The sequence below is a fragment of the Danio rerio genome, chromosome 20, assembly GCF_049306965.1.
Source record: "Danio rerio strain Tuebingen ecotype United States chromosome 20, GRCz12tu, whole genome shotgun sequence".
NCBI lineage: Eukaryota > Metazoa > Chordata > Actinopteri > Cypriniformes > Danionidae > Danio > Danio rerio.
Genome location: NC_133195.1, coordinates 21,742,300 through 21,766,468, shown reverse-complemented (window position 1 = coordinate 21,766,468; position 24,169 = coordinate 21,742,300). Strand labels below are relative to the sequence as shown.

Below are 24,169 nucleotides of genomic sequence, written 5' to 3'. Positions count from 1 at the left end.
TCCTGATGAGGGGTGCATAGAGAAGCCCCTGCTGATCCTCCTTATCAGAGACACCAGACAGAGACACAGGAATCACTGTCTCCTTAATCCTCCACCGTAAAAACCTGTCCCGCTTCCCCATGACTCTCTCTTTCTGGCCTGTCTCATTTACTCTCATGTTTAAACTTAAACCACACACACACACACACACACACACACACACACACACACACACACACACACACACACACACACACGCGCACACACACACACACACACACACACACACACACGCACACACACGCTTTTGTATTATCAGTGTTTTTTCTTGTTTTACAGTAAAATTGCAATGTTTTGGAAAACAGGCTTATAGATGCATTATTAAGCACTGCTTATTAAGGTTTGCATTTACTAGAGTAAACAAATAGCAGTATTCTGTACCATATATTAATACAAAGTGAGGATTTAAATACAATTAAAATTAAATGTATTTATTTGAGAAACAAATATATAGATGACATATAATTTAAGTATATTTCTTCATTCTTAATTGCTTAATTTGTTGTTCTTTTTATTATTATGTTTGTTCTAAGCACTAATTTTGTGGTTTACACTTGGAGCAGGAGGAAAATACTGTAGTTTCCAAAAGGATCATTAATTTCTTTGAGCTTAGTCTATTTATTTATCAGGGGTCGCCACAGCGAAATGAACCGCCAACTATCCAGCATTTGTTTTTTTACGCAACGGGTGCCTTTCCAGGGAAACACCCGTACACTTTCACACTCATGCACTACGGCCAATTTAGCTTATTCAATTTACCTGTACCGCATGTGTTTGGACTGTGGGGGAAAACGGAGCACCTGGAGGAAACTCACGCGAACATGGGGAGAACATGCAAACTCCACACAGAAACACCAACTAACCTAGCCGAGGCTCAAACCAGCAACCTTCTTGCTGTGAGGCGACTGTGCTAACCACTGAGCCACATCACCACCCTGGTTACAAAAATAAATTCAAGATATTTAATCAGTCCCCACATTATATTTCAGGGACATTTCAGCCTAAAATCTGCCTAAAATTACTGATTTTGTGATGACTTATAGTTTTTTAAAAGCTTTCTTAAAACGTATGGCTTCATCTGCTTGAAATCTTGTATTTTGCTGTGCAAATACACAAAAATATTGCTAAATTATTCATTTTTAATCTCATGAAACATTGGACTTACAAAACCCTGAAAGGACTGTTATATACTTAATATACATTCTATGAAAAATAAAATGCTACATAAGCAAAAACACATTTGTTTTGGAAGTAAGAATACATATTAATTTTAACATTTCTTGACATTTTACTTATGTACACTTAGTCACTTAGCAGTATATAAAGTGTACATTTACAACAATTTTTCCCAAAGGGGGTAATAAATATACATTTATTCAATATACTGTAAAATGCACAATATACTGTAGTCTTCATATAATTTGATATAAAACTAAAATGCGACTTAAAGCTTAAATGCTTTATATATATATACAGTTAAAGTCTGAATTAGCTCCCTTGTTTATTTTTCCCCCCAATTTCTGTTTAACGGAGAGAAGATTTATTCAACACATTTTTAAACATAATAGTTTAATTACTCATTTCTAATAACTGATTTCTTTTATCTTTGCCATGATGACAGTGAATAATATTTTAAAAGATATTTCTCAAGACACTTTTATACAGCTTAAAGTGACATTTAAAGGTTTAACTGGGTTGCTTAGGTTAACTAGGCAGGTTAGGGTAATTAGTCAAGTTATTGTATAATGATGGTTTGTTTTGTAGACAATCAAAAAAAAAAAGTAGCTTAAAGGGGCTTATAATTTTGTCCTTAAAATAGTGTAAAAAAAAAAAAAACTGGTTTTATTTTAGCTAAAATAAAACAAATAAAACTTTTTCCAAAAGAAAATAAATATTATCAGACATACTGTGAAAAATTCCTTACTCTGTTAAACATCATTTGGGAAATATTTAATAAATAAAAATTCTGACTACAACTACACACACACACACACACACACACACACACACACACACACACACACACACACACACACACACACACACACACACACACACACACACACACACACACACACACACACACACACACATACATATGTAACAATACATTATAATAATACAATGTACATTCAAGATGTCTTACAGTTTTTTCCAACTGCTTACACACATGTTCAAAACGATGTCACCCTTTTATTTTTCAAAACTCTACAAATCTCAAAACTGCACACACAAAATGCAAAATGCCTCAAATCCCCTTCAAAAATGCACCCAATATTCCATAAACACGTCAGAATGAAGCATTTGCATCAAAAGGCAAACACGTCCTTTATAAGAGTAAATGTTTGGTTACAGCATGTAAACACTGTTGTTCTAAATTCAAAGCTCTTTGCTCTTTCATGGGCTTATATCCACAGTTCAGTAGGTTTTCTACAGTGACAGTAATCTGCTGAGAGGGGGAAAAGGTACACTGTAAACACCAATCACATCTAGAAACCGAAAATATTTATTAGGCAAAACATTATTGGTGTATATAGCATACAAAAAACATAAACATACTGTAAAAATGTATATTTAAAAAAGCATACAGTGAAGAACGGTGAAGGAATTTCTCTTTTCCTTTTTAGAGGAATTCAGAATTTAGAAAAGGTGAATATGGGGTAGCTACAAAACTACAAATTGTGGATGGGTGGTAAATCGTTTTGTTTAGGACCAGAACACCTAAGTATCCCATCACCTTTGGCCTAAATTACAATGAAGCAGTGATTGGTTAGAGATAAGATCAGGAGTTAGTTTCTGCACATGTGAGTGAGTGTGTTTGTGTGTGTGACGTGTGATCTGGTGGATAAGTGTAGCATTTAATTGGTTATGTTTGGAAAAGAAAAGCAAGTAACTTCCTGTTAAATGTTTGTGTTTTAGAGAATTGTGTTTTGAAAAAAGTTTGTTATGTGATTGAAAACTAAGTTCAAGTCTGAGAAACAGGATTTGGAGATTTGCTGTGTATTTTTGCATTTTGAGTAAGATGTTTCAGAAATGAAATGAAAAGAAAAGATTTTGTATGTAAACAGTTGAAAAAAAAACTGTAGCAAATATACACGTACTGTATATATATATGGTTTAATGTTCAATTATTATTGTTTTTCTTCGTCTAAGTCCCTTATTTAACAGGGGTTGCCACAGCGGAATAAACTACCTGGTTTATTGTATATTTAGATATTTTTTTATAGCAGTGAAAGACAAAATAATTCATTTTAAAATGATTTATTTGCAACACATGCCAGCAGAGCATCAGGTCTAGCACCAAACGCTCTGTCCTTCACTTGGAGCTCATCCATGTGCAGGACGTCCTGAGGCTCAGTGGGGCTCTGGCTCTTCACTGTGAGCGCATATGGATTCCTGTGTTAGACTCACGACGGAGGACAAACAGCTCTGCATTTATTACAGTGCATCCCCATCATGAGCCTGATCTAGGAACAGTTACACCTCCAGATAAAAAGAAAACACCCTGAAGCTCTAATGGGGAGAATATAATCAGCAGTGCAGACTTTGATCAAACAACCTCAGTTTGACTTTCAAAGGCGGCTGGAGAATAAACACGGGTGTCAGGAGAGCGTCAGATCACAGCGCTGTAAGAAATGCTTTTTCAACCCGGAGCCGCAGGGGGGTTTGAACAAGAGTTTGGAGGATGAAGAACTGAATCATGGATATTCAGAGCCTGACAGTGAGGAGAAAGAGAGACTCTTGAATGAAAAGCCACTGCAGGTGTAGAGGGTAAAATATTAACTTACAGCCATCACCATATGCTGGATTGTGCTTAATTTAAAGATAATAGCTGCTGATGTCACTTTGCTAATGGGCAAAAAAATTAGACTTTTAATAATGTTTTAGCATAATGCACTCAAATTTTCTTTGTGGACACAAGTAAAATAGTTTTTGATACTGATATGCTCACATTACTTTGGCAATATTGAGATTGGTTTATGCACAAATGGCCAAATTAAGCGCAGTCAGTTTCTGCAAATATATTGAGTTAAGGTTTGTAAATGAGCATTGCAGCCATTACTGAAATACAGTTGTTTACTGTAAATTTTAACAGTCCTGTACCAGGCCTGTATCCAGGGGGGAGGGAGGTTCAAAAGACACCGATAAGACACCTATAAGAGCTCTTTTGGGTCCCACTTTACATTAAGTGTCCGTAACTACTATGTACTTGCATCAAAAAATAAATACAATGTACTTACTGTGTTTATAATGTATTTGAGAACACTTGTGGTGCTTTTGAGTTGGGATGGAGGTTGGGTTATGGACAGGTTTGGTGGCATGGGTAGGTTTAGGGTGGGTTAAGGTGTATGGGATGGTCAACAGTGTATTTAAAAATGTAATTACAAAAGTTAATTGCAGATGTAAATACTTACATGTATTTAATCAAGCATAAGTACACAGTAAATACATGTATTTACACAATAAGTACATTGTGACAAACTATTAATTCCTGTTTAAGTACATATTAGTTAAGGCCACTTAATATAAAGTGGGACCCTCATTTGTCCTATTTTTGACAGTATGTCTTCATAAATTGTGAAAATAACCAATAGAAGAATGCTTTAAGAAAATTTTTATTTTAAATTATTCGAATGGACAATTCTTGACTATGAGCTGGTCAGTTTGTTATTTACCTATAGGCTTCAGTGTTTAATTTAAAAGAAGTTTTAACAGAATCCTAATTATTATTTTTTTAATTATGGATGATAATAAATTAGTATTTAAAAAAAGTATTCTTATATATTTCTTTGTTCAAATATGTTAATTTAAAACTTTAATCTCATTACATTGTTTATAAAAGTTTAATAATGTAGTTTAAAATGCACATTTGTAAATTAGAACCTAAAATTCATTGACGAACTTTGATGTTGGCTTGAGAAAGCTAACGTGACTGTGCTAGAACTAGGAATGGCAGTTGGCAGGAAGCACAGTGGTTGCTAAGTGGATATGGTTGCTAAAATGTTTATTGCATTGCTAGGTGGTTGCTAAAAGGCAACACTCGTATACATGTTTGATCAACTAGTAATACTTAGTAGGCAATTCTAGCATATGGTATTGCACTTAGATAATCATTAATAGCATGTAGCTAATTGTTATTAGCACTTGGCTTACCATTGTTACCATGCATAGCACACAGGAAGTCCCATTTGCTAGCATAAGTCAAACAGGCCAATACCCAAGTCCCTATGATGTTCTGATGTAGAGATATTGCTGTTTTAAATGGTTGCTAGGTTAGCCTGTTTTATTGCTATGGGGACAATTGACAGCTTAGTGATGATACATCAAAACTTCTCGCCAATATGAGTGATTTAAATCAACCCTGATGTTTCTATGACATTATGTGAAAACAGCTCACCATATTTTATAAAAAGTATAATGCTTAATAAGTGTGAAAGATATACATGCAAAAATAATCACCATCAAACAAGCTAATCCAGCAAAAAAATGTTCTTAAAAAGTCACTAAAATGCAGTATTTGAACCTCCTAATTTAAAAGAAAATGAGACGAATAACTGCAAAATGGTTCAGTTTTTAAGACAAAAAAGATCCACCCTTTTTAATAAGCTGGCTCCGGGCCTGACCTAAAACTTTACCACCATATTGTTCTTGGTAAAGTTATGGAAATCACATGCAGTTTTTTTTTTTGTTTTTTTTCATCACACGTATCATCATACGTTCCCAATTGATTGTATATAAAAGAACACTCTATTTTTTTTTTAAATAGGCTCATTTTAAAACTCCTCTAAAATTAAACAGTTGGGATCCATTGAGATCCAGATGAGATCCATTCATCCAATCTGCAATCTTGGTTTATTATAGATCAAAAATAATAAATAAATCAATCAATCCCCATGTTCGCATGGGTTTCCTCCTGGTGCTCCGGTTTTCCCTACAAGTCCAAAGACATGCGCTTTAGGTGAATTGGGTAAGCTTAATTGGCCGTAGTGTATGTATATGAATGCAAGAGTGTATGGGTGTTTCCCAGTGTTGGGTTGCGGACAGAAGGGCATCCGCTGTGTAAAACATGTGGCAGCCCCTGATGAATAAAGGGACTAAGCCGAAAAGAAATGAATGAATGAATTTAAAGCTTGAGTCTTTTTTAGTTGCTGTGGCTGCAGCAAGTGTAACGAGATTATAATTAGTGGCTTGTTGCAGAGCACTATTTTCAGACGTTTGTAATACTATTGTGCCTGCTACACCCATGGTACGGGAGCAAACTTGTTTGATTATTATTTCGGAATGAAAATATAGTTCCTCTAGCCATATCTTTCTAGAAAATGAGACATTTTCACTTTGCATCATGATTGAAGTACCATTCAGCCAAGCATTAAATAGGAAAATTATCAAAACTCTTTGGTCATTTTGGAGTGAAAGGCTAATGATGTTATCCGATTTAATGATTTATGCTAAGTTTAGGTAAACCTGCTGCCCCCAGACCATTATATCATCTAAATGGATTCAAAAAAGATTTTTTTAATGCACCTTTAAGAATATTAAACTATTTAGAAAGATTGAACCTTTTCTAAATGTGAATATGTATATATTTATTTGCCTGTATACATCACCTTCAGCAGAAGGAAGCATATTAACTCAGATTATATGAATACTTTTTCTCATCTTTATTCACTGCTTTGAGTCCCATCCCCCTTTCCATAACTGAATATACAAATAATGAAGAAAAACCCCACAGCCGTTCTATTTTTAGTGAATAATAGGAGATGATGTTGTTTGTCTTGGCTCAATAGGAGCTGTCAGCTTTATTAAATCATAAGTTGTGTGTTTTGAAAGGCATTTTTGTTTCATTTTTGTCAGTTTTGTCTCTTGAAAAGCAAACATCTGTATTTGTGTGCATGACTTTATTTTCCTGAGCCTCAAATCCTGCACAGTGATTTGTGTAATTAGATTCACTACGCTCCTGCAATAACAGGATGGGGGTTCATGAAAAGATTAAACCCCACTTTGGCTTTTTTCCCATTCGGGGAATGTCATTTTCACTGTAATGTGTTCAGCAAGAATGGAGAATCAGCAGGGCATCAGCTATGAAAACACTGCCAAGGCTAAAATAAGCAAAGCCTTTTTTTTCATCAGTTGTAACAGACTGCTTTCATTTATGTGAATATTTGTAACAAATTTGTTTTTTTTTAGTTTTTTTTTTTTACATAAAATAAATATGATTATATTTATGTATGTGTGTGTTTATAAATATTTATTACATAGTTAAAATAAAATAAAAAATAAAATAAATAAAATGTGTCTGCTCAATGACTTACTGTAAATGTAAATATTAAAATACATAAAATTACATTTTTTGATGCTTAAAAATCAAACATTTTCATGCATCTAAATAATGTTTTTATCAATGATGTCCTGATCAGGGTTTTTTTTCTTGAGTCCAAGTCATTTGATTTTGAGTTTCTACCGATACCGAAACCCAATCCGATACTTCTATAATACATTAAAAAAAAAAATAAGAACATCAAAAAAACAGACCCAGGAGTTCCTCATTTTAAATGTAATATTATTAATATTATATTATTATATTAATATTATCAATTATTATTAAAATTATTACTTTTTTTAACATTCAACAACTCTGTTAACAAACAAAGCACTTCTGCTAGGTATCTTGAACAATCAAGTAATAAAGGCCTGCTTAAAAAATCTAATATGAAAACAAATAGAACCTCAACTTATACCCGGCATTACCCAGCAGGCAATCCCATGTTTACATATTTCACAGTTTGCTACCCCAATGTTGTCGTCATCAACTTTATAATACTTCCAGACCACAGATATACTTTCCACTTTAATGCTTTCCACTTTAAGCTGCTTCCCTGTTCTACTTTGACATCATTTAACCAATAGCGTCTCTGCAACAAAGTGATGTCATGACACATGCGTTGCTGTTTCTGTGTGAAGTCAAGAAAGAAGTCTTCTCCTCTGAGAAAATGGTTGATGGTCGCCTAGCAACCTACAACTACCGAAATGCCCCCCCCCCATTCCAAGATGGCCACCGCGCTATCTAGTGGCTGTTTCCCAAACTGCACTAGAGTGTCGCCTTTAGGTGATTCTATGCTCTTTGGTAAAGCTAAATGTGTTGGCCAGTTTGTTATTTGTCTAATAAATGACAACAGGCTACATTTTTTTTTTTAGTCATTTCAAATCTTTAAGATTTTCCACTATCCTTCTTTTACACATACATTTAGTCATTTAGCACAGTGATTCCCAACACAAGGGGGCCTCAGCGAGCTCTGTCTAGGGTTCGCATCATATTTTAAAATTTATTAGCAGTGGACAATTAGAAGAATGATCATGTTGCCTTAGTTTATTTTATCCCCTAGCTCAGTGGTCCTCAACCACCGGTCCGTAGATCAATTTGTACCGGGCGCACAATAAATTATTATTTATTATTATATGATTATTATATAATTATTTCCATTTTATATGAGTCTGAACGATCTTTTATTTAGAAAAATGACCGTATTCTCTCTTACATCTCAGTCACTTTTGCCCCACAATCTAGCAAAATAAGTATGAAACAGACGTCTTCATAAAGTTTCTTTGCTAAGGGGAAAGGCCCAGTGAATGACCCACAAACTGCCAAGGAATGAATCCGCAACCCATTTGTCAACATATCAGGTGAATTCACCATGGCTCTGCAAGAAGATCAACTGATAGAGATCGCAAATGACGGCGGCCTTTCAGCGATCGTTCACATATCGGGTATTTCTAGAATTTGCACAACTTTGTTGTTTCCAATGGAGGTGCGCGGCTTGCGCGCACAAGTTGTGTGACGCACTCGCGCCAATGAATCCAGCGAGCACACCGCGAGTCACTTGACAATAATTGACGCTTCAGCTTGTATGGAATATTCACATTTCGGTAAGACTAATTATCTTAGAAAAATCCAAAAAATCCAAAAACGGCAGTGCTTTGTAATTTTCTCCATAAGTAAGGCCAGTTTGTTATTTTTCTAATAAATGACAACATGCTACATTTTTTTCTAATGGTATATGATGTAATATTTAAATATATATATATATTGTTTTTTTTTCATATTTCCTTTTTTAAATCTTTAAAAAATGTTTTTGGTACACCAAAAATTGACCATCCGACAAGCTAATGCAGCTAAAAATATTACTTAAAATGTTGCTAAATAGAGTATGGTTAAACCTCATAATTAAATAGAAAATGAGTTGAATAACTGCAACAAAAATTTTTTTTAATTTTTAAAAAATCACTTTTTGAGAATAAAAGGCTGGCTACGGGCCTGTATATACTGTATATTAGTATTCATATAATGCTGCTCAGTGAATCAAGTCATATAGAATGTAAATGAGTTGCAGAGCATTTAATTTCATGGAGATCCTTTGAGTTACAAATGGCATTGTTTAAAACATCCTCCATCCTGTTCAGAAGGAGCAACAAACAAGCTACACTGAGGCATTTATAGTTCCCTTCCCTCTCAGCTTCTCACTCTTCAATAATGAAGCTGTGCAGTGCAGAACTGACTGCAATAAATGATAATTCTTCACACCCCCTGCGTTCACAGAGAAAAAAAGAGGAGGGAGAAAGGGAATAGAGAGTCTTGGGCATTTCTATTTAGGTCGTGCATCAGAAGCAGAGCACTAACAATTGTAGACGAAGTGAGATCTGATCCGTCTCCTCCCAGTCTTTGTTTAATGGATCTCATTATTTCACATACACAAACTCTTACGGTTTTGCTGCTCTAAATTTCTGTTCATAAAATGATAATCAAAATCTAAACTCTAGGCCTACCGCACGATGGTTCTTATGGTTATTATTTATTGTATATTTTGTGTTTTTATGATTTTATATCTGAGGATCTCAGTAATCTTAAAAGAAAAAGGATCAACAAATAGCATTTATGAATTTTCTGTTTAGTTCATAACTGTCTAAAGTATCTATTAGAATTTTTTTTCAGGGAAGGCTTTATCTTAATAATTGAACACTACCTGACAAAAGTCTTGTCGTCAATCCCAGTTGTAAAAGTAACAAATAATAACTTGACTTCTAGTTGATCATTTGGAAAAGTGACAGAAGGTAGATTTTTCTGATGAATCATCTGTTGAACTGCATCCCAGTCATCACAAATACTGCAGAAGACCTATTGGAACCCGCATAAACTCAAGATTCTCATAGAAATCAGTCAAGTTTGGTGAAGGAAAAATCATGGTTTAGGATTACATTCAGTATGGGGGCGTGTAAGAGATCTGCAGAGTGGAGGGCAAAATCAACAGTCTGAGGTATAAAGACATTTGTTCTGCCCATTACAAACCACAGGAGAGGGTATATTCTTCAGCAGAATAGTGCTCCTTCTCCATACTTCAGCATCTACATCAAAGTTCCTGAAAGCAAAGAAGGTCAAATTGCATGCATGGGAGTCATACACAATATTACCCCGTACCGCACGCATTGTTAAAAAAAAAATAATAATAATATATATATATATATATATATATATATATATATATATATATATATATATATATATATATATATATATATATATATATATTTGACAGTTTTTCTTTTTAAAATGGCTTAACTTAAAGTGCTGTAAAAAAAATAGGAAAATTTTTTTTTAAGGTACTTTATGAAATGTTGCCATATGGCAACATCGTCCAACAGTGGATCAAACTTATAAATTTTAAATTTATTACTTTTCTTATAATGAATATTTTTTTGTTTGTTTAAAATTATTTAATTGGTGTTGCAGCATTATGAGCTTTAACACAGAACTTATAAATGACCCCTTATACCTTACCACAACTCATAGTCCAAAAGCTTTCATTCCTTGCATTCTTTTTTGCTGAATATTATTGAAAACAGTCATAATATTGTATTATCATATATACAACATACAGTAAATATAAATATTTTCTCCAGTAAATATTATAACAAATAAATAGCAAGTCTAGTATATGCAAATGCATCAGAATAATGTAGCTACTAGCTAACAATGTTTTTATATATATACTATACTATATACTCTACTACGCTTGTCTTATCTGCCTCTGAGCAAACTTACCTGAACTGTCTCTGTCAAATGTCCAGTCTGCATCATTCTCATGGTCACTAAAACCCATCTCATCCTCACTTTCATCTGCAGGAAGAGTCAGTTCTGTTCTTTTCTTCTTTAAACTACCATAGAACATGTTGGTGTTCGCTAATACACTTTTCCCTGTATTGATATCTATTGAAAAGTAGTATTGCCATTGTTGCGTGTGGCGTTTACTCCTGCCCTTAATAATTACTTTCAATTGATCTTGTTTGTCTTTTTCCCTTTTCAGTTTTCTATTGGTTAATCTGGTGGCGCCAGGCCTTTAAAACGAACGGAAGCGGACTTCTACGCTAGATTTTATCCATAATGCAAATGCCATAACACATGACTAATCAGCATTACATTTCAAGCATTCATGTTGTTATTGTTACAACTGAAACGTTCACAGCTGACCTTGCTAGCTAGCTAACCCATTGCAGTATTGCATGTTCCACTATTGCACCGTGTTGCCATTTGGTAACACATACATTTGATCCATTTGCAAAAAACTAATTTGATTTAAAAAAAACTTTGAGTTGTGAATATGTCTTCATAAATTACTGTTTTTTTTTTTTTTTTTTGTGGATCTGACATAATTTAATCCTTTGTTTTTATTGACGTTTACATTTGCATTTAGCAACTACTCACAATAAACACCAGTCTGTCAGAAATTGCACTACAGAAAAACACTGGATGTCATGTGACTTAACCAAAGTTCATCATTGTTTACTCTAAGGTCTTCTCTTTCCAACAAAAAAAAAATAATAATAATATGTTGGTCTTAAAGAAACAGTGGCAGGGAAATGAACATGAGTATCATGTTACCATATGGCCGTGCAGTAGAGGGTTAATTCTTTTTCCACTGCACCATGACTTTATAATCTATACTGTACATTATTTCTGTTAAGTGACAAGATTTTTGTCTATGCAAAATCAGACCTTACTGACCTAATTAAATAATTAAAAACCAAGGCATGATCATGTTTTATTTTGGTAGAATAAGCATAATCTAGAGGCTTTTGCCTTTTATATAAGCCTCTTCTGATACCAAATGATCAACCAGAAGTCAAGTTATTATTTGTTGTTCCTAAAACTTGGATAGGTGACAAGACTTTTGTCAGGTAGTGTACAGTATGTGTTCTTTTAGATTAAATACTTAAAGAAATACCTAAATGTTTACCCATATAACCAGTGACATTTACAAATCAGAATACTAACTTTTAAGCTGTTTTATACTTAATGTAATATTTCACCCAAAATTAAAACTTTGTCACTATTTAGTCATCCTCAAGTTGGTCCAAACCTTTAAGAGTTTCTTTATTTGCTTAAACACAAAAGAAGTTATTTTGAGAAAAACTAAAAACCTTATGTAATCATTGACATCCATAGTTGGAAAAACAAATAATATGGGAGTAGATTGTGTCTCTTTAATATGTAAATTAGAAATTATGAGGAATTTCTTACATGGTGGGCCTGCAATATTATTTAAAAAATAGTATTGATGATTCAAAATCAAACAAAAAGTGCTTACGAGTAGCTTAAATAATGTGTAAGTGTGTCAGTGCCCTTTGGGTAAGGAATTCATCAGAATAAACAGCAAAAATCAGTCCAAGGTACTTGAAAAATGTGGAAAACATATTTAAAACCTACACGTTTCAGCAAAGAACTGCCTTCATCAGGGTAACAGTGATCAGGTGCATCTGGAGTTTCTTTTGAATGCTACAGTTTCATGACTCAAAATAACTAAACAATAGTAAAATAATACATTAAACAAGGTCGACTCAACAGTCATTATTAATTCAGCATTGATAGAGGGGGGAAATACTAAATGGAAAAATATATATTAATAAAAAAGACGATGCGTTTTATACAACATATTTCTATTTGTTGTTGTTATACAACCATATTATTAGTGTAATTTAATGAATCTGAATGTCAATAGATAAACTGACATTATCATCATCAGGCTTATCAGAAGTTTTCTCTGAAGAAAGTTTTAAAACCCGTGCTGTGCCTATTCTTTACAGGAATTTTCTTGGTTGGTCTGCAGAGAAATATGCCACTTTAAGAGTCTAAATGCAGTTATTACAACAGTTAAAAGTTAGCAATTGCTCAACATGTTACAGAAGGGTACAATTTTTTCTATATCTGAACTTCAAGCAGCTTGTTCAGAATATGATTTCTCTGTGAATCCAACGTTATTGAAAGGCCTAGTCATCAAAACCAATTCCCTGCCAGTACATTGTTCAGTCCAGTAAGTGTTATTTGATCAAATGAGCTGAACAGTCCACCCACAGTGAAAAGCTTATATTTCTCATCTCTGCAGAATATCTTACTGCACAACAGATAAAACTCAGGATAAGGTCTTCGCCTACGTCTCCCAAAGCCAGTTCAATGAAACTCTGGAGTGCCATGCCTTCCTGTGCCAAAAAAAGAAAATAGTAAGTGTCTGCAGACGCACATCATCATCTTTTATCACTGTCATCGATGTGATGTTATGTTTACACTCTAAAAAACGATGAGTTATTTTTTTTAACCAAATGGTTGAGTTAAACAACCAACGTGCTTTGTTGGGTTATTTTTTAATCTTTGTTAGAATATTTATTAATAACTCAACCAGTTGATTTAAATATTTGGTGCTTTGTTGGGTTATTTTTAACCTTTATTTGGTTATTTATTTAATAACTCAACCAGTTGGGTTAAAAATTGGAATTTCATCAGTCAACTGATTTAACTGACACAAAACAGCTGTATTAATACGTGTGCATCATGTCGTTTTTGAGATATAAAGTTTATTTAAGCTAAAACGCAATAATTTTGTAGTCATTTTTTAACAAAATACCTCCATGTCGTGGTTTTTATATCCATTTCACCATCCAGGACTATCTTTTAGAAGCGTTTAGATGTGGTTAAAATTTATTGTACATTGTGGACACTGAGTGAAGCCTGATGCAGCTGCTGGACAGTCTTTACAGCACACAGAGCTCCATATTCTGCTCCATCAACACATGATTTTCTGCTTGCACAGTTAATAACTGTCTACTTTGTTCTGTTACTTCATTGTTTGTGATTTTTAGTTTATTTTAACAAAAGTGTCTGGAACTTAAAATAAAATGGAATTTTTTGTATTTTTGAAAACTGTATGTTATTTATTTACGCCGCCATAATTATAAAATTAATAGTAGTACTAGTAATAGTAGCAATATTAATACCAGAATGGAAAAAAAAAACATTTAATCAAAAATAACCCAGTGCACTGGGTTAGCAATTATAACCCAATGCATTGGTTTAAAATAACCCATAGTTGTAATAACCTATCGTTGGGTTATATGTTTATATTGGGTATTTTTAACCCAACTATTTTATTAGAGTAGCGATCAGCTAATAAGCAAACAGTATTTTGTGTAAGTCTACAGTGCTCTCCATTAATAAAGACACCCTTGGTAAATATAAACAAAGAAGCATGTGTAAATATATTGTAAAAAATTAAGAAAAAATATGCTCTCATTGAGGACGGACAGGTTGCAAACACAATATCTTGGTACAATCTATGACAGTTAGCACCCCCTAAATATTTGTTCAGAGCGAAACATTTTTAAAGCATGTTAAAAAAAAAAAGACTGATATTTCACTCTTTTTTGGTACAAACGCAGGACTATGAAAAAACTGTTCAACCGTGACTTCCTGTTTCAGAAGGCTGTAAATGTGAAAAAACACAAAGGCTAAACATTCCCAAGTGGTGCAGTGTCTTAAACATTCGCCCATTCATGACAATGGGTAAAAAGAGAGCCGTGAAAAGATTTTTGAACTGTATAATAATGGAAGTGGCTAGTATACAACATTTTCAACTGTGTTTCTGCCATTATGACAATAATTGAAATATTCCAGTTAACTTAAAACAGCCTGATAGAGGACTTGTGTCTATTTTGTTCCAAACAAGGTTACGAATAGCTAAATCTCCAAGAATCATAGCCGTGAAAGTGCCCAGGTAGCAAAGAATTCTGGCCCAGATTTGGCATAAAGCTGGCCCCGCAGACATTCATCTGGCACTGGCATACAGCTTGTGATCCAAACATGGCCCAGGTTTCACAGAGGTGGCCACTTCTTTAAGCTGGCACATGAGACTTGGGCCAGATATCAAATGTAGTGTTTGGCCCAGATGTAAAAAAATATATATGTGGCCTACATAAGTTTGGCCTACCTTGACCCACTTTTAAAATACATTTTAATTAGTTTTTAGTAAAGAAAAAATTCTACCAATCTAGTCACTTTGAGAAAAAGTGTGGCCTTAAAGCAAAATGTTTCATGGGTTTATCAAATTCATTGCAGTGATGACACACCAACATATCTGGCTTATTAACTTGGCTGTTAATTAACTTGGTAATGGATTATTAAATTGCTTGAAACTTGGCCCAGATATGGTTCATGGTTGGCTCTTGTATTGAAGCCAGAATTGGTCCAATCATGTACCATAATTCACTGCGGCATGTGGGCCAAGCAAAAGCTGATTGTGTGGGCCAGAGCTGGGCCAGAGAGTTTTTGCTCTGTGGGTGGAGTCAGGAAATCTAAATAATTACTATCTGCCTTCACCTCGAGTAGGCTTTACAGGTTACATTACCAAAGATTGTATCGGAAGGTTTTAAGAAGAAAGTCTTTACTCTCATCCTCCAAAAGTATCTAACTCGAGCATACACAGTCATTTTTATTTGTATATATTTTTTTATTGATATGTTACGCAAAAGATAGTATGGTTAAACAATAAAAAGACACTTTCTTCAGTGTTCTTGTCTCATATTCACCAATGGTGTCACTGTCCCTGGAGGGTACTGTATAGCTTGTACCTAGCGCCATCTAGTGGACAAGGAGTGGTTCATCAAAATATTACTCCTGCCTTTTGATCTGGTGAGTTTTTGTGTCCTCCACAGGCTCAAGCTGTGACTCTGACAGTTGCACAAGCATTTAAAATAGCTCTGGATCTGTGGGAGATCGCACAGGAAGGTGAGCCACATTTATTTATATATAAGTAGCTCATGTTTTTAGAAGCAGAATACAAATATATCCTCCTTTTTATTCCATTGCAGACAAAGGCAAGAAAGGTCGCACATGCTTCTCCTTTTCAGATCCTGAATCTCAGCCTGAATCAGAGCCAAAGAGTGTCACAGGTACATTTATTTGTTAAAAGGCAAATTTTTGCCTGATATCTGTAACTTTGTGAAATGAAAGGGCTTTTTATTTTTGTTCTTGTGTCAGAAGAGGAGAAGGCTCAGGCTCTGATGGAGCACAAACCGAGGAAGCCCTTCTTCCCCTCCTTCCTTTCTCCATCTCCACGCAGTAGCAACAGGAGACGGCCAATCAAACATGACTCCTGGGTATACCATTATGTCATTATACTTCTTATCATGTACTGCCATTTAAAAGTTTTGGGGTTGGTAGTATTAAAAAAATCAATAAATTAATTCTAATGCTAATTTAAATGGTTGTATTTATTTTATTAAATAAAAAGTAAACATGTTTTTGTTTTTTTTTTTGCTAAATGTAATTGCTGTTTACAATAACTTTGAATACATAAATTTGAATACATTTAAAAATTAACCTAATTCTTTGATGCCAAAATTGCTTTTTCAGAATTATTATGTGAGCGTTCATAGTATCATAATCATTCAGAAGTCATTGTATTATGCCGATCTATTGATCAAGAAATATTTCTTATTGCTGTTTTCAATTTTTAATTTATTTATTTATTTGTTTTTGTTTTTTCTATCATTTGATTGGCAAAAGATGCTTGGCAAACAATTCAACTTTGACCCTGTACCACAAAAGCAATCATTCATAAGTGTCAATTTGTTTTATATGAGATGTATACATCATTTACTTATGCATTGTTTTTCACTGATTTGTAATTTTTCATATAGGACAGTATATGGTCAAAAATCTGAAATCTGGGCGTTCAAAAAAATTTAAATATTGAGAAAATTCCCTTTTAAGTTATCCAAATGAAGTTTCCTCACAGATAACAGACATATCTGCTGATTTCTTGAATCAGAGTTTTGTTTAGTGCCAAACACAATTTAAATGGAGAAATTTGTGGGGCTGCCATGAACTAATATGAGTGACAGATTTTTAGGGATTGTAGGGGAAGCACACTGTTTTACACTGTATTTTATAATATAGTATGCTGTTTTGTTTAGTCTATAATATCAATATCAGAGCAGAAAATGCACATGCATTGAGATTTATAGGCCTTATGTTATTTTTTCCCAATTTGGGTCAAAACAACATAATTATTTGTGTAGATTACAATTAGTTAGTAAAGTTTATTTATAAAGCGCATTTAACTTCAGTTCGGCACTGACCAAAGTGCTGAACAAAACCATATCACACATTTTAACAGTCAAATAACAATAAAAGTATTAATACGAATTATAGTATGACAGCAACATTGCACAATAAAGATAAAAAACCTTAGAAGGCAATGGTCTGGACTTAACAATAGAGAGAGAAGAAGCACTCATAATGTCTGGTGGCAGCTGGTTCAACAAACGTGGAGCAGCGACTGCAAAATCTCCTTTCAGTTTAAGTATTGGGGGAATTTGTAGTTCTTTATTTGAAGACCTAAGGGAACAAGGAGTTGAATGTAAATGAATAAGATCAGAAATATAAGAAGGTTCTTGCCCATTCAGTGCTTTAAAAACATTAATTAAAATTTTGAACTGAATTCATTCTGTAGTGAATGAAACTAGTGAAATATGAGCATGTTTTTTGCTGCCTGTTAAAAGTCTAGCTGCCGCATTTTGAACCATCTTCTATTGTGACAATGAAGTTTGAGGGAGATCAATATATAGGGAATTGCAATAGTCTAGGCGAGATATCATAAGATCATGTATGACTTTTTCCAGATCTTGAAAGAAAAGTATAGATTTAAGTCTGGAGATGTTCCTCAGCTAACCATTCTTAAGGACTGAGCTAGTTTGTTGTTCTAGACAAAGCTCAGAATCAAAGATAACTCCTAGATTTTTAACTTGAGATTTAACATACTGTATGGTGTAAGACTTCCCAAGCCACCAATATAAGATAAATATGTTTCATACTAAATCCTAAATGTGTGCGTATGCAACTTAAAAGGCAAGCAAGCATGGGCAAGCATGGTTTTATTCTTATTTACTTTTTTGTCATTTCTTTTTTTGTTTTAGACTAACATTAAGTTTGACTAACTAAATGATAAGTTTAACGTTTATTGACAAGATGTGAATGGGTAAATAACCATGTTATAAAACAGCAACTAACATTTGCTAAAAAATAAAAATGAAATGAGAAAATGAATTGAATCTCTATACTTTGTTTATTGTTAGTTGTGCTTATTTCAGAACAAAACTGATTCGACATTTAATATCTTTCAGATGTTTTTTTTTTCTGGAATGTTTATAAAATTATTTTAAAAATATGTGAAAAAAATAGTGTTGAATGTCCAGTATAGAGACCTGATATGGCAAAATGTGCAAATTATATACGACATACAAGTTCATATCTGGATTTCAAACACACACACACACACACACACACACACAAATATATATATATATATATATATATATATATATATATATATATATATATATGTATATGCGATGCAGTGGCCTAGTACAGTAGAAGGTCACTGGTTCGACCCTCGGCTGGGTCAGTTGGCATTTGGCATTTCTGTGTGGGGTTTCCTCCAGGTGCTCCGGTTTCTCCCACAGTCCAAAGACATGCGGTACAGGTGAATTGGGTAGGCTAAATTGTCCATAGTGTATGTGTGTGAATGATTGTGGATGGGTTTCAGCTTCAAGGTCATCCGCTGTGTAAAACGTGCTGATAAGTTGGCGGTTCATTCCGCTGTGGCCACCCCGGATTAATAAAGGGACTAAGCCGAAAAGAAGATGAATGAATATATATATATATATATATATATATATATATATATATATATATATATATATATATATATATATATATATATATATATATATATATATATGACATAATTTATATATGTAAAATCCAAATATTAACTTGTATGTCATATATGTAATTTGCATATTTTCCAGAAATTCAATTTCTATATGCACTGCATCTAGTTTGTCTGACATTAATCAGCATTAATCAGAGAGCATCACTACTGTACTAAAAATCTGCTCCACAGTAAAGCTCCATTGTATTGATACCACACAAGCATTGCTCACTCAGTAATTTCTCTACTCAACTGTATTGACATTGTATTATCAGTCAGCAGGGCATGTGTCGTTGACATAACATATAACCACCGCTAAGTGGCAAACTGTACTTTAATATCGTATTCACACATTAAACGTACAACCACTAGGTGGAGTGCTGCTCATTTCACTATATGAGTTGTCAAGGTCTCTGTTATGAATTATTGGATCCGTCGGGCTCTCTGTCTGCACACCCTGCTCATCTGTGCTTTTGTTAATTACTTTTCCTCCGTGATTGAATTTCATTCACCGTTCAGGCAGGTTCTGAAACCCAATTAGGATCTTCGGGCTGCTGGTGTCAGATAATGACTATCACAGGAGAGACCGCAGATTAAACCTGGTCATCATGTTGTTCAGTGACATCAGGTTACTCTGATTCTGAAGGTGACTGTGTTTTTGCTAATATGCTAATCCTTGTGTTGTCTTTTATTCAGGATGCAGAAGATGGCCTCGATGATGCCTTCTCAAGGTATGCTTGTGTTTTCTTCGCAGAGGATGGTCTATAAGATCAGAGATTGCTCCTCAAGGATAGTTTTCAGTGTTTATCAATCTTTTACACTTTTAAAATGCGCTCACACAAATATAGGGGAAAGAAGCTTCTCAATGTGTTAAAAAAAAGAAAAAAGTTTGGAGTTTTGGATGATTTAAAAAAATTGGATAAAAAAATCTGCACATCAGTGCTGCATTTATTTGATTACTTTGTATTATTATTTTAATTATTTGTAGAATTTAAAATAACTGTTTTCTTTTTGAATATGTTTTTAAATTTAATCAATTTGAATAGAAAAGTTTTCAATTATAAAAAAAATCACATTATGTTACCTGGTATGTGTTTTTGGCAACATTCCCTAAAAATAATAGTTATAGTGACATTTATTGAACGAACTGATCTGTGGAATCCTAAAAAGCAAAACAAAAAAAAAGTCAGAAAAGTGGGCGTGTCCAGCTTTGTTTAGGGGGGAGTGTCGGAGGAAGTAAAGAGGCATGGTTTGGGAGTGTCTATTTGGGCGCGCTGACTTTCAGAGTCAAAACACACACACACACACACACACACACACACACACACACACACACACACACATACACACACAGGGGACAAAGTGACTGTGTTTACATGGACATCTGTAGTCGAATTATTTGCCAAATTATTAAATGGTGGACTTTAACTGCAGTTTGTCTCTTTCATTCAGGGAATTCATTCATGCCCCTCGCGACAAACGAGATATTTGATTCGAGGAGCTGCTCTAAGCGTGTATTTTTCATGCAATGTTTGATACCGCACGGCGAATGAGACATAAAAACCCTCTGCATTTCCCGGAAACTTAGATGCACTCGGCAGGTAACGTAGCGTCAGAAAGCCGTGTGTGTTATTCCGGTCACAAAATGTGGTGAAAATCCTACACGAGGTTAAAGTTTGGTTGTAGTGCTAACATGTTTACACTCTGTGCAATAGTTAACTTAGTTCGATACGAACAAACTGAATAAACAAAGAGCACTGGTCGCTCACTTACCTAATCTGTAGAGACAGGACAATTAACAGCAACTAGAGCTGCGTCAAACTATAAAAGCAACACTTCACGCTTGTTTTGCCAACACAGCATTGTCAACATAGACGTCTCTGTCGTCTAAACACTATGACAGTAATGAATATTAATGAAGTTGCACAATAGAGCGCGCTGATTGGTTTGAACCAAGCCTTACTCATCCATTAATGCATCACACTGTAAGACGTAATAAGACTCACTCTGGCACAGACGCCCAGTCTGCACGCTGGAATACACGCTATTATCTCATAGCCGTGACGCAGCTTCAAAAATTGGAAGAACAATTCAAATCGGAAGTACGAATTTGCTTAAAATAATGCAAAAACAACCAATTTACACTTTTTAGTGAAATATAGGTGTCCTAATAGTGTTTTTAGCAGTGTGGGACACATATACGACTGTCAACAGCTCAAAAAATGTGTTTTGGTGTTTCGTTACCCTTTAAATTTTTTGATACATTTAATCTAAAAAAATTAAATCTGACATTAAAAAATGAAATAGTGTCCCACCAGTTCTGATATACAACTTTCTCACACTGCTACTCGTGTGATATTGCATTTAAACAACATTTTACGGTAACAGTTTGACGGCAAAAGAAAATCAAACACGGAAAGTCTCAAAAAAAAATTTGTAAGAGAAACTACTTTTTTTCCACCATTCATTCACATCTGCAGCTAAACAGCAGAAACTGTTACTAATTCACCAACGTCACTTTAGAGCTAGTGTTTGAATGATTTTTTTAGCATAATGTCCAAAGTGATGACAATACAGTTGATTTTGCTGACATTTAAAGATTATAAGGCTGAACGTGACATGAAATGCCATCCATCTATATCGCCCTACAGTATTACAATCATGGGCATTGCTAGGCCTATTTTGGGGGGCTGTAGTCCCACTATATTTCTATTCAGCCCCTCTAAAATTTTCCGATTAGCTCAAACTATAAACCAAATTATCGTCTCTGTCCCCTTTAAATTTGAAGACGGCGGCAGAATTCGGTTCCTCCCTGACTTTCGATTTTCATTTGATCTGCTAAGCAGCTGTGCAGAGCGAGAGAACAAGGTGTGTGTTTATCAATAAATTGTTATAATATCTGCTTATTTGCAGTTCTTTGCTATGGACACACTTGTATCACTTGTATCCCAATGTCATATCGGGTTTTACTGTTTCCTCAGTGCACACCTAATCAAAGCTGTTTCTTCCAGCGAAAATGGAACTCTTAAAAAACATTTGACTATTTTTATTTTAAAACAAACTACCATTATAAAGCACATTGCAGTGCATGTGGCATTATCTATACCACAGTCATGGACAGAAAGGATTAAACACAGTGACAGAACCACTTAGTGAATGTACTCATTTTAACTGTCAGAGTCACCGACAGAGATAAAAACATTGTGTGTTGTCTTGTATTAAAAATATTACCCATTTTAATATTATGAATCAGTACGTGAAATATGTGAATTAGTTAAAAAATATATATATTTATATGTAAGCTATTTAATTTGAAAAGTGGCCGTTTGTTTATTAAATACATGGAAACAAAAATTGTACTTCAACCTGTGAAGTGGCTTTTACTGAAGTAAACTGTAGTGTTGAGCCTATTTGGCTCATTCAGAACTCAAATGACTATGCACGTCTATACAATACAGTAGAATACTGCTAGTTTATAGTTTAATATGCAACCCATATTACTTAAAAAATTTTAAGTGTATTGCTATAAATGATTACTTATTTAATATATATAATAATTATATATATATATATATATATATATATATATATATATATATATATATATATATATATATATATATATATATATATATATATATATATATATATATATATATATATATATATATATAACAATTTTTTTCTCATTAGGAGCTGAGCCCCCCTAAAATGAAAATCCTAAAGTAGCCCCTGATTACAATAATAAATATTTTAAATAGGCACTATTCTTAGCCTTAAAAATATATTATGTAGCCCAACCGTAGCAATATTTGTCCTCTGCTTGTTGCTGTACATGGGTGGAGTAATAGACAAGGGTGAAGGGTGAAGAGGCAGTATGAGTGCTGTTACTGGCAGAGAATTGCACAGTTTTCAACCAATCAGATTCAAGAACCAGACGGAACTGTGTGTGTGTGTGTGTGTGTGTGTGTGTGTGTGTGTATATATATATAAAATCTAAATAAAAATTGTAATAAATAAAATAATTTAATACAAAAAATCTTATTGTCTCTAAATATTTTCTCCCTCTTTTGAAAATCATATTAAAAGTATGAACTAAATTAGTTATATTAACTGCAGACCCTTGTGTTTACTCTGAGAATAAATGTTTCATCTGCACAGCAGCTCAGCAAATGTCTGAATACATCATTAAAAAAAAAACAAAAAAAAAACATATATATATATATATATATATATATATATATATATATATATATATATATATATATATATATATATATACACACACATATATTTGCCCTGCGATACACAAATTGAGTCAAGCGGTTTTTGTTTAGAGCAAGAGTTGATACCTACTTTCTTTTTTAAAAAACGCATTAATTCTAAATGTTAATTTTGAAGTATTTTAGTGTGTGTGTTTAGCTTTGAGTCCATCGGTATGCTGATGTGGAATTATTTGTCAAATATTTTGCCTCATTTAATGAGCTGATGTGCTGGCGCTCCCTCAGGTGTGACATTTGGTCTCATAAAGTGGAGATTGGGCACACAGTAGGAGAGCCGAGACACATTAACAGCCTCAGCTCAGCTTCAGATTAATGGACATGGAAAATCATTTTATTCAGGGTGTCTCTCCATACATAGTTATTAATATCAATTCAAGCAGCGCTCTGGAAATGAGTGCAATGATAGTTTGGAGTTATTCACTAGTATCCTTGAAAGGCAGCAGATGGCACATAAAGAGTTCATAGCATCTTCATTCAAGCTTTTCTGAGAATGGTTGAAAGGATGTATTAAAAAAGTAAGAAGCCAATTATTAAATATGATCCTTTGATCTTGATTAACAGAATAACAGTTAGTAGTACTTGGCTATTATATTATATTATATTATATTATATTATATTATATTATATTATATTATATTATATTATTATATATAGGTAGCGGCAGTGGGTAGCGATGTCGCCTTACAGCAAGAAGGGCGTAAGTTCGAGCCTCGACTGGGTCAGTTGGCATTTCTGCATGGAGTTTGCATGTTC

At 33.8% G+C, this 24,169-nt stretch overlaps 1 protein-coding gene across 10 annotated transcripts in view; it reads left to right on the top strand.

Moving 5' to 3' along the window:
• si:dkey-71h2.2 overlaps nt 1-24,169 on the top strand; it is a 90,700-nt gene that overhangs the window by 58,752 nt on the left and 7,779 nt on the right. For 5 of the 10 annotated variants that reach the window (XM_005160477.5, XM_073934071.1, XM_073934073.1 and 2 more), the window contains exons 4-8: nt 13,473-13,587; nt 16,072-16,144; nt 16,228-16,308; nt 16,400-16,515; nt 19,830-19,864. In XM_005160477.5, coding sequence (XP_005160534.1) covers nt 13,473-13,587; nt 16,072-16,144; nt 16,228-16,308; nt 16,400-16,515; nt 19,830-19,864 — 420 coding nt within the window. Of the gene's footprint in view, nt 1-13,472; nt 13,588-16,071; nt 16,145-16,227; nt 16,309-16,396; nt 16,516-19,829; nt 19,865-24,169 lie in introns of all 10 variants that reach the window. The other 5 variants (XM_005160476.5, XM_009294629.4, XM_005160480.5 and 2 more) reach the window with 1 other exon arrangement.